General features: G+C 33.8%; 1 protein-coding gene across 1 annotated transcript; it reads right to left on the reverse strand.

The window, feature by feature from the left end:
* Positions 1–5,582: 5,582 nt before the first annotated feature.
* LOC129300741 (uncharacterized) lies at positions 5,583–10,699 on the reverse strand. The gene is made up of 7 exons (XM_054939323.1): positions 10,446–10,699; positions 10,255–10,361; positions 8,858–9,069; positions 8,679–8,770; positions 6,850–6,952; positions 6,543–6,685; positions 5,583–5,976 (listed from the first exon to the last, which is right to left on the reverse strand). Exons 1-7 carry the CDS (start codon positions 10,635–10,637, stop codon positions 5,737–5,739), a joined length of 1,089 nt encoding a protein of 362 aa, XP_054795298.1. The 5' UTR covers positions 10,638–10,699; the 3' UTR covers positions 5,583–5,736.
* Between the last annotated feature and the right edge of the window lie 4,524 nt (positions 10,700–15,223).

Here is a 15,223-nt window from a genome sequence, read left to right on the forward strand (position 1 = left end):
ACATCTAAGAATATTTAGATAGTTGATTCAGGTGCGACTGACCATATAATTGGGTTTAAAGAGCTATTTTTGAATTTAATGCTTTTTCTGAGGATTCTATTAAAGTGGCTGATGGGCCGCATGCTAAACTTTTAGGCTTAGACACAGTTGTTATTTCTACAAACATAGAGTTAAAGGATGTTATATGTTCCTGAAATCAAATGTAACCTATTATTTGTCTGACGGGTGGCAACACAAATAAATTGTCTTGTCATTTTTGACAAAAATGGTGTGTGATTTTTACGACTTGACCTTAGGGAGGATGATTGGCAATGCTAAGGAATGGAATGGATTTTACTATATTCAAGGAGATTCACCTATAGCACATAATTCTCGTGCTACCCCTTCTATTACTTTCACAAATGATCTTTATGTTATGGCAATCTAAGTTAAGGCCACCCTAGTCTTGGACTTAGTTATATGCAACTTTTGTTTCCCAGAATTAATAATAATTGTTTTGAATTTCATTGTGAAACTTGCCATCTAGCAAAACAAAATTGAAATTCTTATCCAAATCACACCTATGTTCCTATTCATTTTTAACATTGTTCATAGTGATGTATGGGGTCCATCTAAGCTTGAAACGAATTCTAAGGCTCATTGGTTTGTTACTTGTTGATGATCACACTCAATTAACTTGGGTCTTTCTAATGAAAGAAAAATCAGAGGTGTTTTCCATCTTCAAATAGTTTTATGACTGTTAAAAATCAATTCCAGATCACAATCAAGATATTTTGTAGTGATAATGAAAAGGAGTACTTAAATTCTGATTTTAAAAATTTCCTGACCCTTCATGGCATACACCATCAAACCTCTTGTGTTTATTCTCTTCAACAAAATGGAATTTCAGAGAGAAAAAAATAGACATCTCCTTGAAGTGTCTAGAGCCATTATATTTGGAGTTAACGTTCCTCACAAGTTTTAAGGGTATGCTTGTTCTCACCTTAGCCTACTTGATTAATCGTATGCCATTCAAAACTTTGAACTTTTGTACACCCCTCCAAACCTTCCTTAACATATATCCCCACTCTTCCTTACTAACTCACTTCCTAAAGAGTTTTTGGTTGTATTGCCTTTGTGTACAATGACCATGGGGGAAAGCTAGATCCACGAGCAATTAAATGTGTATTTTAGGATACTCTTCAGGTTAAAAAGGGTGTAAGTGTTATTCTTCTCCTACCAAAGAGGTGTCTGTCACTATGAATGTCAAATTTATTGAACAACAGTCTTTTATCCTAAATCACCCGTTCAGGGGGAGAGTGAGTGGAGTGAATGGCTCATTTGTGACACCAAGCATGATAAATCTAATAAAAAAACAACATACTGAGCCTAATGGACCTCAGACATCACTTGATGAACCCATTATCTCTATCTCTCCTGCCACACATACTGAGAATTGTCTGGACAGATCTAGAAATTGCTCAAATTCTCACCTTTTATCAGAAAAACATCCTGGAACCTGTGAATCAGAGTCTAAGAACTCTGGAAACCTTTCGACCAAATCTGATTTTCAAGATAAAAACCCTTTTGAGCTTGTAAACTCTCTCAACAAACCAGATTTGACTGAGACTATGGTGGACGAATCTCTTAATGTTACTGAACAGTAGCATGAAGGAGAAAGTTCCATTACCATACCAAGGCAAAGCCATGATTTTATACCTGAGACAAGTCTTGAAGCTCTATATTGGCCTATAGTCTTGAGAAAGGGAAAGAGAAGCTGTACCCTACAACCTATTGGTACGTATATCTAATACAAAAAGCTCTTTCCTCATCTGAAGACATTTGTTACTAATGTTGAAAGTGTAAAAATCCCTAAAAGTTTTAATAAGGCTTTTGTTGATCCAAAATAGAAACAAGCTATAGAAGAAGAGTTGAGAGCTCTACATAAGAATAGAACTCGAAAGATTGTGAATCTACCTAAGGGTAAATCTATTGTGAGTAGTAAGTAGGTATTTACAATGAAGTATAATCCTGATGAGAGTATAAATAAATACAAAGCTTGACTAGTTGTCAAGGGTTTACTCAAACTTATGGTATTGATTACCAAGAGACTCTTGCTCCTGTGGCTAAGCTCAATATCATAAAGATTTTAATATCCCTTACTGCAAACTAAAATTGGCCTTTACATCAACTAGATGTGAAAAATGCCTTCCTTAATGGTGATCTTTAGGAAGAGGTATACATGGAAGTCCCTTTAGGTATGAGAACCTTAGAAAATGTTGGTAAAGTCTGCAAACTTTATAAATCTCTGTATGGTTTAAAACAATCCCTAAGAGCTTGGTTTGAAAAGTTTTCCCGTGCTATTAAGGGTTTAGGCTATACACAATGCCAGGTAGACCACAACTTATTTGTTAAACACTGTGGAGACAAAATAACAGCCCTTATTGTTTATGTTGATGATATAATGTTAACAGGTAATGATGCTGAAGAGATGACTAAACTTAAAAGGAGCATGGAAGTTGAATTTGAAATCAAGGATCTTGGTTCCTTGAGATACTTTCTTGTCATGGAAGTGGCAAGAACCCAAAAGAGAATCAATGTGTCACAATGAAAGTACACTTTAGACTTGCTAAAGGAAACAGAGATGTTAGGAGCAGGCTTGCTAATACCCCAATGGAGCTTAATCAGAAGAAGTTAACCATTAGACCTAATGGTATTGTAGTGAATAAAGAGAGAGATCAAAGGTTAGTGGGAAAATTGATTTACTTGTCACATACAAGACCTGATATATGTTTTCCAGTAAGTGTTGTAAGCCAGTTCTCTAGCAATCCTTAAAAAGAGCATATGACAGCAGTATACAGAATTTTAAGATACTTGAAGAAAACTCCTGGACAAGGATTGTTCTTTGGAAAAGGGGGATTTAGAAGCATTGAGTTGTTTATTGATGCTGATTAGGGAGGCTCTAAATTTGACAGGAAATCTACCATTGATTATTGTTCCTATATGTGGGGAAACTTGGTAACATGGAGAAGTAAGAACAAACAATAGTCTTAAGAAGCTCAGCGAAGTCTGAATATAGAGCCTTGGCATTGGGGATGTGGATTGTGAGACTCTTAAGAGAGCTTGAAGGTTGGGATTGCTGATGCAATCAAGGTTTGGTGCGATAACGTTTCATCAATAAAGATTGCTAATAACCCTATACATCATGACCACACAAAACATGAAGAGATTAACCGACGATTCATTAAAGAGAAAATTGAGGCAAACGTGATTTATTTATCTTATATCCCTTCAAAGAAGCAGATTGCAAATGTTATGACCAAGTCATTAGCTAGAGAAAAAATTGAGGGGTTCAGGAGCAAGATAGGAATGATTAATATCTATTCTCCAGCTTGAGGGAGAGTGTTAAGAATGGTCTTGCCACCTTTAGGCCCATAATCAACATTTAACCTAATGTCCTTTTATTTCTTGCTATGTTATTATTCTAGTATTTATTAGTTATTATTAATCATGTTTGTGGGAGAAATTTAAGGGATTTGATCTCAATTATGCTCTCCCTCCTTGTGCTATTTATCGATACACCTACTGTGAATAACATCAGAGCTTTGCAGCCAAATACTATAATTAATGAATCTGTGAGAGACTATATCTTGCCTTTTGGGAGATAGGATGCATTCAAAATGTTACCATGGCTACCTAGCCATGTTGTAGATCTCATTACTAAGACTAGAGTATCGAGTGAGGAGAGTGGTGATGATAAACACACATGGATCATTCAATTGATGGCAATTATTATGTGAAATCTAGTTAGTCCTTTCTTTTTGCAAGTCCAAGAGGAAAGTAATCTTACATGGCGCAATATCTAGAGATGGTTAATACTGGAGAAGATAAAGACACTTTTTTGGCAAATAGTGCATGATATAGTGTAACACCACGGAGTTCCACATGAGGAGAGGATTGACCATTATGGGACCATGTTTGTTCAAATGCAACCAACTAGAAGACACAATGCATCTTTTCCAGGAATGTAGACATGCAAATCAATGGTGGATGGAGTATGTCGGAGCTGATCTAATTGATAAATTTGTTAGTCTGGATAAGAAGAATTGGATCAATTAGAATATCAAAATGCAAGCAGAGAATTCTACTACATAAGTTGTTCCTTGGAATTTACTCTTTGCTTACGCTTGTTAGAATATTTAGAATTCCAGATGCTCATTTCTCTTTCAAGGGCAAAATGGGATGGTCTTCGAGGAACCCTGTAATTTTATTTTCAAAGTTGCTACCGATATTAAGCTAGGGAAACAGCTTCCTGGAGCTACAGGTTCACACTTTTATGAGTCTACTCAGGCTTGACTTGAATACCATTAATTAGATTAGAGACTGATGGTTCAATTTTAGAGAATAGGCAAGTTACTTACGGAGGAATTCTTAAAGATAGAAATGGTGACTAATTATAGGATTTAGTCACAAGTTAGGACATGTTTCTACAACTTTCTAAAATTTATGGCATTTACAAAAGGCTTGAATTATGCTAGCGAAAAGGATATAAGGCAGTAGAAGAATTTTATAACTGTGCGTAGGCGATTTCAACAAAGGGCAACCATCACTGTTATCCATTTCAACGTATCATTGACGCCATAAAAAAGATTATTGTACAAGAAATGCTATATTTTCTTCATTTTTTGTATAGGGAGAACAGCAGATAGGAAGATTACCCTGCCAAAACTATATCATACCCTCCCCTCTGATTCTAACTTTTTTGAGTCTCCACCCATAACATGTGCGGCTGTTTTGTTCTAATTTTTCTTTTTTTTTTTCCTCCTTTGTTCTTGTCTTTTGGGTCATGCTGTTGTAGCTTTGCATTCTTTTTAGTTGTATGAATTTTCAACTCTATTCAACAAAAAAAAAAAAAAAAAATCTATTTGCATTGTCAACTATACTTCGATTGTGACTAACATTAAAAAAAAATATTTTTTAATTTATATTTTTAAAGAACCATTGTTTTATTATGTTGAGAAAAATGATAACAAATAAAAAAATAGGAAATGAGAAAAAAGGTAAAGATAATGCAATTTTTAATCTCCCAAATTTATCTTAATTGTGGATTTCATTCCTCAAATTTAATTTTTATCAATTTGATCACTAAAGTTTACTTCAATTGTTAATTTGATCCTTACTGTTTAGAAAAAAAAGATAATATTGCTAAAATCTATTAACATATATCATAAAATAATGATAATAGTCATGTAGGTTAATAAAATATATATATATATATATAACTATTCAGTTGGAAAAAAATTCTGAAATTTTAAAAAACAAGAACAAAATATGTGTAAGGGATATTGATAAAAGTTAAACTAATGTAAGTACTAATTTGTTCTTATTTAACAACACATACATGTTTAATCATCAGTATACGTTATACACTAAACTACTTTGAAAGTCAATTTGTACTTTAAAATTTAAAAACTCATGATTACTTAAAAAAAAAAACGTAAAGAACCAAATTGATAATTGAAACAAACTTAAAGAATGGAATGTTTTATTATCTAAACATAATAATTTTGATTTAATATGGAGAAAAACTTCTGGCCAAAAACTGTGAAAAAATGTTTTTGTTTACCATGAGGCAGTGAGGGTTTTTTGGCTCCGTCAGATCAACACAAGCAGGCGAGTTGAAAAATGTAAAGCAAATAATGCTCTGGATCCCGTTCTCACCTGGACCAGGTTCGTGCATTCAGAAAACAGCGGATTTCATATCCGTAAAATTTCATCACTTGACGAATGCAACCAAACAAGTTCCTTCACGTTAAAATAATCTGCGGCAAAGGGTGGATGCGTTCTCTGGAACCCATACATCACTTCAGCAAATAGTCTAGAAAACAACTCTAAACCAAACGTAGGCTTCTTGAATTTCCCATGAACCCACACCCTTCGCATGCTCTTCCCTTGCTGACGATTCAGAGACTTGACACAACAATAATCAAGCTCGAGCTGCAAGGTTCATAGGCATAAAATTAAATGGCGGGCAGCCAATAGCCATATGTCAAAAACAGTCCAGAAACTGCATGAGACGCACAAGCTATACAAGGTAGACAGGTGGGAGATTCCATGAAGTGGACTGTATATTGAACAACCACTACGCTATTAACTGATGCTAAGCTCAGTTCACATCAACAAACGTGCAAATAAGCACATAGTTTAATGCAGGACGACAGTATGTCAGTATCGCACATACAGTTCTGTTTCTTTTTTAGCATGAAATATTCATTACTAACATCAACCACAAGTCCACTTCCCTAACTACAGGGCGCTTGGCTCACTTGGAAAGGAGGTGAGTCTGCTTAACCTGAGGTCTCGTATTCGAGTGCCAAGGTATGCAGCTACATAATTTCCCGATGGGAGGTACCCCACCCCTCGAGGTGGCCCGAACAGATGCCGAGCTGGATTAGTCTGGGCTGAGCCTAGATACCGGTGCACAAGCCAAAAAAAAAAAAAAAGGGTCCACTTCCCTATAAATAAAATAAGTACCTCCAATCTGAAGGGGAAAAACACAGTACCTCAGTGAAGCCTGCGCCCACAAATAGGTCTCTGACAGTATCTAAACAGAAGAAATATGAACGTGTGCCATCTGACCGCTTGTATTCCCTGAATCCGACTCTCTTAGCTTGCTCAAACCGAAGCATGGTCATATCATACAGACCTGATTTCATGAAGTTTAATCATTCGTAGCAGTTTAGGGTTCATAAGAAATATTATGATTTGTATCTTCGTTAGAAAATAATGTGATAAGGATTCACTAACGTGCTACAACAGCATACAGATTTTCACAAAGACTCCAGATAAAATTGACTGCTAGTTTATTACCATAGTCCCTGAAAAATACCATTCCTCCAGGCTTCAACACAGCAAAACACTCGTTGATGGACCTCGACATTCTTTCCAGTGGCACTGCTGACAGAGTAAATATCTGATAAATTATCCATCAACGCAAGAAACTAATTCATTAAGATGTCATCAAAAACATGTTATAGTTTTCAACACGAGACTGCAATGCAAGTGAAATCCAGACAGATGACAAGAAAGACTGAGCATCACTCGAGGCAAAACAATCTTAGACCATACTATTACCTAGGCATTTAAAAAATCAGAGGTCATAGACACATCAGAGCCACAATATGAGAGCATAAACGCATGTATCCTCCAGAATAAAATCAAAAAGCGCATAAACAAGATAATTGTGCGTATGATGAAAGAGCAAATTGTTTGCAAGACACTTCTGTGACGAGATGTCAACTTTGAAAAGTATAATATAAAGTGACTTACTATTGTTATAATATTAGGGGCTAAAGTACAAATCTACTCCTGAATATTTTCAAAAAGGCACAATGACACCCCTACATTTTTAAAAACAGGACAATGTCACCTTGGATTAACAAAAGTAGCTAACAATGTTAATCTCTTTAGATGGGTCCCACATATTAGTGCCACACATGCCTGAGAGCTTTTGACCAGTGCCACATAGATCTTCTTCCTCCTTGATTTGACCACACACCTATGTGCAAGACACACTTTCTTCTTCCTCCCACCTACTCGTAAAGCCGTACTCCCTATGATTTGAAACACTTGAGGCATGCACCCAAACCATGGCAACAAAAACATAATCCATAGCATTTGATATTAATATACCCAGACCAACCCAAATCAATTGATATCATTTGGATCAAGAATGCAAAAACAAAAACATAGCGTATGGCGCCATCTGGGTAAACGAGAACTTGACAATGAGTAATGACAATATTAGTATTAGTTAGAATAATGCAGCAGGTGAAATAGGAGATGGAGTGGGATTAAGAAAATGAAGATGGGGTTTTGGGTGCAGCATGTGATAGTGTACATGGTAACTAATATTTCTAGTCTCACACATGCTCTCTGATTATAGAGATTTTAATTCGTGTAGTTCTACACAAGAACTAATCCTAGTTAGAAGAAATTGCTAGTTAGTGTTCTTAAACCCAAACCAGATTGAACTGTTGGTGAACACGATTGGAGAGTTGCACAAATGCTGGAATTCCAACGAGTTTGGCCATCAGATCTCAGGAAGTGAGGATGGAATCTCGAGTCGCAAAGCAAGGAAGGAAGGAAGGAATCTCGCAGTCTTCAAGTACGCAGAGTGAAGATTGAGACAACGCCAGTGAAGGATTAACGGAGGTAATCTCGCAGTCTTTGAGTTGCAAAGCAAGGAATCTTGCGGTCCCGATGAATCAGATCTTGGCAAGTGAAAGGGGAAGAAGAAGCTTAGGCAAAGTTGCCATCACTGTTGACGATGGAGGAAGATGACGATAATGATGGAGAGGTGGGAAGATGAAACTGTACAGCTATGACTAGGAAGACAAAGAGGCAAAGAAGAACTAGCTTGCAACCCAATAGTGAATAATTCGCTTGCACACATGGCATCAAAGTGGGGGGCCCATTTGAAAACACCGTTAGCTACTTTTGTTAGTCCAAGGCGACATTGTCCCTTTTTTAAAAACATGGGGACAACATTATATGACTTTTTGAAAATGCTCGAGGGAAATTTGTACTTTAACCCTGATATTAATAACTCTAAACACTAGTTTCAGTCCCATATACACTGGTGGTCTGGAAACATCACATAATTAAACTTATGATACTTTAGAAAGAAAAGGTCTTACCAAGGTTATAAAATCTACTCCACCAATACAACCATCAAATCCCTCCCGTGAACATGTATTGGTAAAACATGGTTCATTACCCTCCTTGGACTCTGGAGAAAAATGATATAACTAAATCTCATTTATAAAATAATAAAGCAAAATAGATCACACCAATACCATAAAGATGAAGCAGAAACCTGAAACACAGTTTGACTGCTTTTGTAAAAACTTGTTTCGGCAAGAATTGCATGCCAGCCACTGGGGAAATCCATTAGTGCAAACATCACAACAGAATGTGTGGAAACGATCTTCAAAACAGCCAATTGTAGCAGAACCTATAACTTCTTGAGCCCTATTTAAACTCTTGCTGCTACAGTCGCATGCATAAACAATAGCATCTTTGTTCGCTCTAAACAGGAAAATTTTGTCAAGGATAGTAAGTTCAAGATCCAAAACCAATATCAAATAAACTACTTAAAAGAAAGTAAATTATTTTAACCTTCAAACCAACAAAACATGAATGAACAATCGATTCACAGCTACAACCAACCATTTTCAACCAATCAAATTCTCTAAAAGCTAAAGTATAAAATGGTGATAATTTATTCAAGAATCATCAAGCTATTAACATTAGATAAGAAGTCGACCAAAAATAAGTCACAAATATGCAACTTAAACCCAGGTTTCTAAAGAAGCAGAGTGTATCTGTGTCACATGTGGAAGCCAAACTCAAGAAAGTTTTGGACTTTTGGTATTTTTCACACTCAATGACTTTAGCATGTTTGCATGAACAAAATAGATAGGACTCAGGAGAACGTCAGCAATAGAAGTCTCATCAAACCAAGAAATCTGCAGAGAACAGCAAGAGATGTAGTTCCTTCTACATATATTAAGATTGTCTGAGCACCAGTATACCCATGCTGTAACCAGCCAAAAATCTAGGTAAGCACGCCACACAAACACAACAGAGCAAAAGAAACTGCTCTCCGTGAAACAAATCAAGCACGCCGATTGAAAGGGAATACAGGACAAGCTTTCTAGATTCGGGCATGCCCATGTTCCACAGCAAACAAGGTGGGGGGGGGGGCATAAGTGCATAATCCGACATCAATAAGTCTCTGCACAAGAGCAGTAACCAATCAAACTCTCTTGAAATAGCACATCTCTGTATAAGCGCTCAAAAAAGATCGTTCACGTTATCACGTATATTGTCCAGAGTCTAGGCGGTGAATAGCTACTATCAGCATAGGACCAGTTAAGGTTTGGGGATAAATTTGTGCCGGCATTATCCCGCTGATGATTTGCGAATATCGGTTCTTTTGTTAGGCCTGTGACCCTCAATGAGAAAAAAAGGTTTAGGCCAGGCCAAGCAGAATGGTATTAGGAATTAAAAGTAATCACTAATCAGGGTTTATGATCTGACGCACTGATGTTATTTGAAGTCAAAATGTAGCCAGAACGACTTCCGATTGTTTGGTTCTCGTACTACACAGAGAATCGAAGGATTGGATTGGCAGTGAAGAAGAGCAAAGCCAAATAAAAGATTGTATTACCACAGTATTGTCTCCGACCCATTCCCCGGGAAGAAAATTACCGCAAAATTGGGAGAGCAGTACTTCCATTGCCACAACCTACTTCCAAAACTGCGTTTTCTCCACAGGAAAGCAGTTCAGGGAATTCCTTCACCAAATATCGTCTCTCCTGAATCAACATTTACGCATAGTTTAAACAAATAAAGACAGTTTAAAATAAATGTACAATAAAGAAATCTTGCAGCGGAAAAACCTTAAAGAATTTCCCCGAGGAATGACGGGTGTGAAATTGCTCCCAGGCATCCACGTCGGTTTCTGCTTCTCTCACAGAAGACGACGGCTCATATGGTAGTAAGTGGTAACGAAAAGAAGGATTTGCTTCGATCTCTGCTCTTAGTTCTTCCCAGTCGAAGTCCTTGGAGAAGTATTCTGCTTCGCAGCTCATTCTCCGAATCTTTGCGCGACGCGCCTCAGGGTACCCAATTGAAACCCTGCATGTCCTCCTCATCCAACCCCACGGTCAAATGAGTAGATTATATGGGCAAAAGTGTAACTTTACTATTATATTAGTCCTTTAATTCTTAAATTCTAAAAACTAATAAAATATTTTAAAGGGACAAAGCAACTTTTAATCCCTTAACGTTTGGGATTTTATTAATTTGGTCCATTAACTTTAATTTTTATCATTTGAGTCCCCAGCGTTTACTTTTGTTATTAAGTGATTTTTTTATGTTTTGTAAGACAAAATAACCCTAAAAAAATTGATATGAAAACTAGATTGTTGATGTAAAATATACATGTGGATTAAATAAAATGCGTCAACAAAATCCATCAAGCCCTAATTACTTATATGAAATCCACAATAGTGATAGCAATATAATAAAATAAATAACAAATAAGTAATTAACACTTGACAAACTTAACTAATGTTTTTTTATTTAATTCATGCACTTCAGCAATCTAATTCCATATCAATATTTTTGGGTTATTTTGTCTTGTAAAATTTAAAGGACTTGATAACTAAAGAAAATATTAAGAACTCAAATGATATAATTTAAAGTCAAATGACCAAATCGATGTAATTATAAAAGTAAGGGACAAAAAGTTGTTTTAGTCCCATTTTAAAATATTAATATATCAAGTTTAATTTTGAAAGAATTACAGTCAGCCCTCTCTTAAGAAAATTTATCACAAACAAAGACTAATTCAAAATGAATTATTGTTAAAATGTGAAATATGACCTATTGTTTTTTGAATGAGACTTATTATTGGTCCTTATTTGTGATTAGTTTTATTGAGAGGGAGTTGACTATAATTCTCCCCTTAATTTTTAAGGAATGACAATGATAGAACTAAAATATCATCATTTAAAAATTTTTGTTTGTATTTAAAATTGTAATGTTAACATTTTTTAATTAACATAACAGTATTAGGTTAATGAACAATGAGACCACCTCTTTTACACAAACACACATGGTATTTAGATATGATTTTGCAAGTTATTAACAAATTTTTTACTGATTGTATCAAGTTGTTGACACCAACTCTAATTGTTCCTTGGATGAGTGAATGAACATGATGCTTATCAATAAAAAGCTTTTTGTTTAAACCTAAAATGAAGCATTACACTAACAAAAAACTCAAAACAAATGTCAAGCACTGTGATGTATCAATTAATGCAAGGCCTAGTTTGTTTCTCAAATAAGTTCACACTAAACATGTACTAAGGGAAAGGATGTAGCCTTTAAGACTCGGAGCCATTGGATGTGGAGGACCGTTAAGACGACATGAGATCATTATTTAATATGTCATGAACTTTACTAGACTGTGCCAAGTGATAATGGATATTTCGCATACGAGCTCCTAATTTTTCAAGTGTGAGGGTTTCAGGCATGTGAGTATAAAAGAGGTTCAGCTAATGAAATCAAGGGAATACATGCGCAAAAGTAGACTCTTTCCTTAACTTTCAATTCAAATTCACCTTACACTTAGGTTTAGACTTTGTTATTTCAATTTCACAATTGTAGTTTTTGTGACTTTGTACTTCAATTTTAGTAATCAAATCTTCTTTACATCATTATATTTGTATCTTCGTATTCAGGTGAATTGAGATAAGGAAGCTTGAGGACTTCCTTCTTATTTATGAGACTTTACGTCTCTGTCACGTTTGGTATTTAAATTATTCAAATACAATGAACAATTTATAACTAATACTTTCATTTTGAAAAACATATCAACTTACAAATAAGTGTTAAGAATTTAAATTTTTTTTTGCAACGTTTACATTGATAAATTAAATTTTAGATTTAAAATTTTGCATTCCAAAACTCATATTTAAATCAATATATTTATAATTCTTTTGTTTGAGTAGTTTAAAAAAAATTCAAATGAAGAAGAGAGATAAACTAAAATTTGAAACAAAAATAAAAAATTAGAAATAATGAGTTTATTTTTATTTTTAAATCAACATGAGATAAGAAAAGATTTGAAAGTTATAAAGATATTACTAGTGAAAACACGAGTAGAACATGATGTTAAGAGTGATTAGAATTTCAAATAATTAAGATATAAAAAAATTAAAATTACAAATAAATTATAATTTGAAATAGATTTGGATTTGAACTAAATCCAAATTCATAATTTTTTGTATATCCAAATGAGAGATTTAGTTTAAATCCAAATCTAAATTTAAATTCTCATTAATTCAAATGTACCATTATAGAATTTTCAAAATTATATAACTATTGATATTTTCATCATTTCATTTTTAAAGCATAATATATATATATATATTTATAAAAAAATTTAAAAAATATTACAAAGTAATATAAAATATTAGTTGTGGTTTTTACAAAAAAACCAACATTTTAAAGTTACATGTCTTCTTAAAAAATATCACATTTCCTTGGAATGATGACACGCCAGTTTTGATTTAATTCTTTTTTTATGTGAGCATGAACTCGGCTGCTTAAAAAATAAAAATTGGTATGAGAATAATCCAAAGTAACACTATGAAATTAAAACTCCAATGTTTCAATTTTGGACTTTTTTTTGGGAATCGTTTCATGTGTTACGATAGGAAATGTATCAGAAAAAACAATGATTTATTGATGACATTATTCTACAAAACACTCTTCGTTAACTAAGTGCAAAGATGCCAACCAATGGTGGAAAGAGTTCGTGAGTCCTGAACTGTGGGACAAATTGCAAAATCTAAATGGGAAGGATTGGCTAGGGTGGAATATATAGAGCAATGCAGGCAAAATGTTCGCGCAGGAGGTTCGTTTGGAAGACGCTATTTGCTTTTGCAATTTGGGATAGTTGAAAGTGCAGATGCAAGAAGTAATTTCAAGAGGAGGAAGAATTATGTTTGAGGAGCCCACTGCTTCTCTCTTCAAAGTAGTGGCTGATTTAGCTATAAAGCAGCGTCTACCTAGAGAACGACAATTAGGCAACGTTTACTTTGCATGGTAAGGCAGTGAGGAGGCTTACAAATTAGAAACGAATTGCTCTGCCTTACAGGATGGGTCTGGCTCTCGTGGTGGCGTCTTCAAATGCAAGAATGGTCACTAGATTCAAGGTTTCAGTTGCAAGTTGGGCAAAGCAACCCCTGTCATTTCTGGGATATGTGTCACTTATAAAAGGCTTGAATTGTGTCGGCTTTCTGGAGTTACAGTTATGGAGGTTTTTGTGATTACATGAATACTATATTCACAATTTTAAGGGATAATCATAATTATTACTCTTTTACCGATATTAATGACCCCACTAGGAGTTTAGTAAATAGGAATTGTGATATTAAATTCTATTTTGTTTGTAGAGAGGAAAACACTATAGCTAGTTATTTAGCTAGACTAGCTTTCATTTACACCACTAACACAACTTCTTTTCTCCAACATCCCATCCCGGTAATTTGACCATGATACTACCAAAAAAAATATATTTATTAATATATTATATTTTTAAAAATATTTTTTCAAATACTACAAATTTTAAAACTTGGTTTTAATGACACTGAGTTTCAATTTTTTTTTTTGGCACAATAGTATAGTGAACTTTCTTTTTTCAGAAAAGTATAAAACTTGGCTTGATAGAAGCCAAGTTCTATACTTATGTTTAAAAAAAATAAAAAAATAATGTAATATGTGTGGAAGTTTATGTCTATTATGACTCCACCTCAATATATGATTGTACTCCATAATTTCTTTTCTCTTCCTCCCTTGTTGCTAATGCTGGTAATTCAGGTCCAGCCCAACGAGTTGACCTGAACTGCCTGAAAAAATTTAAGGCTAAACTTGAAAAAAAAGATAGTTTTTTTTATGTTCATGCCTATTGGCCCAAATGCCTGAATAAAACAAATTTATTTTTAAAATATATAAAATATAATTAAATATTAATTAATTCTTTAAATTTTAAGTTATTTTATATTAAAATATTATATATTTGAGTCCTATATATTGTTTAAGTATCAAAAAATATATTTTATATTTTTTTATAAAATAAAAAAATTATTAATTACACCCATAATTAAAAGTATTATTCTATTCCTATTTATAAATCACACCTAATATTTTATCAGAATTAAGAAAAAACTTGCAAATCTTATTAATTTTAAGACAATTAAGATATTTGCTTTCTTTGTTTTTGGGAACTTGTGGTTCAGCTTTATGCTGCCTTCTTTTGATGTTTATGCAGGTGTTGCACTTATTGAAGGCTTTCCTTAATATTCAGCACTACTTGCATAGGCTAAAAGAGAGCTGAGACTTCCTAAGAAAAAACATTAATTAAATATTCAAATAATAAAATTTAAGACAATTAAGGTATTTCATTCAAATATCCGAATAATAAAATATAATTAAGTATTAATTAGTTGTTTTAAAATTAATGAGATTTGTAAATTTTTTTTAATTTTGATGAAAATGTTAGGAGTAATTTATAAATAAAAATAGAATAATACTCTTAATTGTGAGTGCAATTAATAATATTTTTTATTTTATAAAAAATATAAAATATATTTTTTGATATTTAAAT

This window comes from Prosopis cineraria, unplaced genomic scaffold, assembly GCF_029017545.1.
Source record: "Prosopis cineraria cultivar Desert tree isolate PC_DT_omini unplaced genomic scaffold, ASM2901754v1 PC1728, whole genome shotgun sequence".
Classification (NCBI taxonomy): domain Eukaryota; kingdom Viridiplantae; phylum Streptophyta; class Magnoliopsida; order Fabales; family Fabaceae; genus Prosopis; species Prosopis cineraria.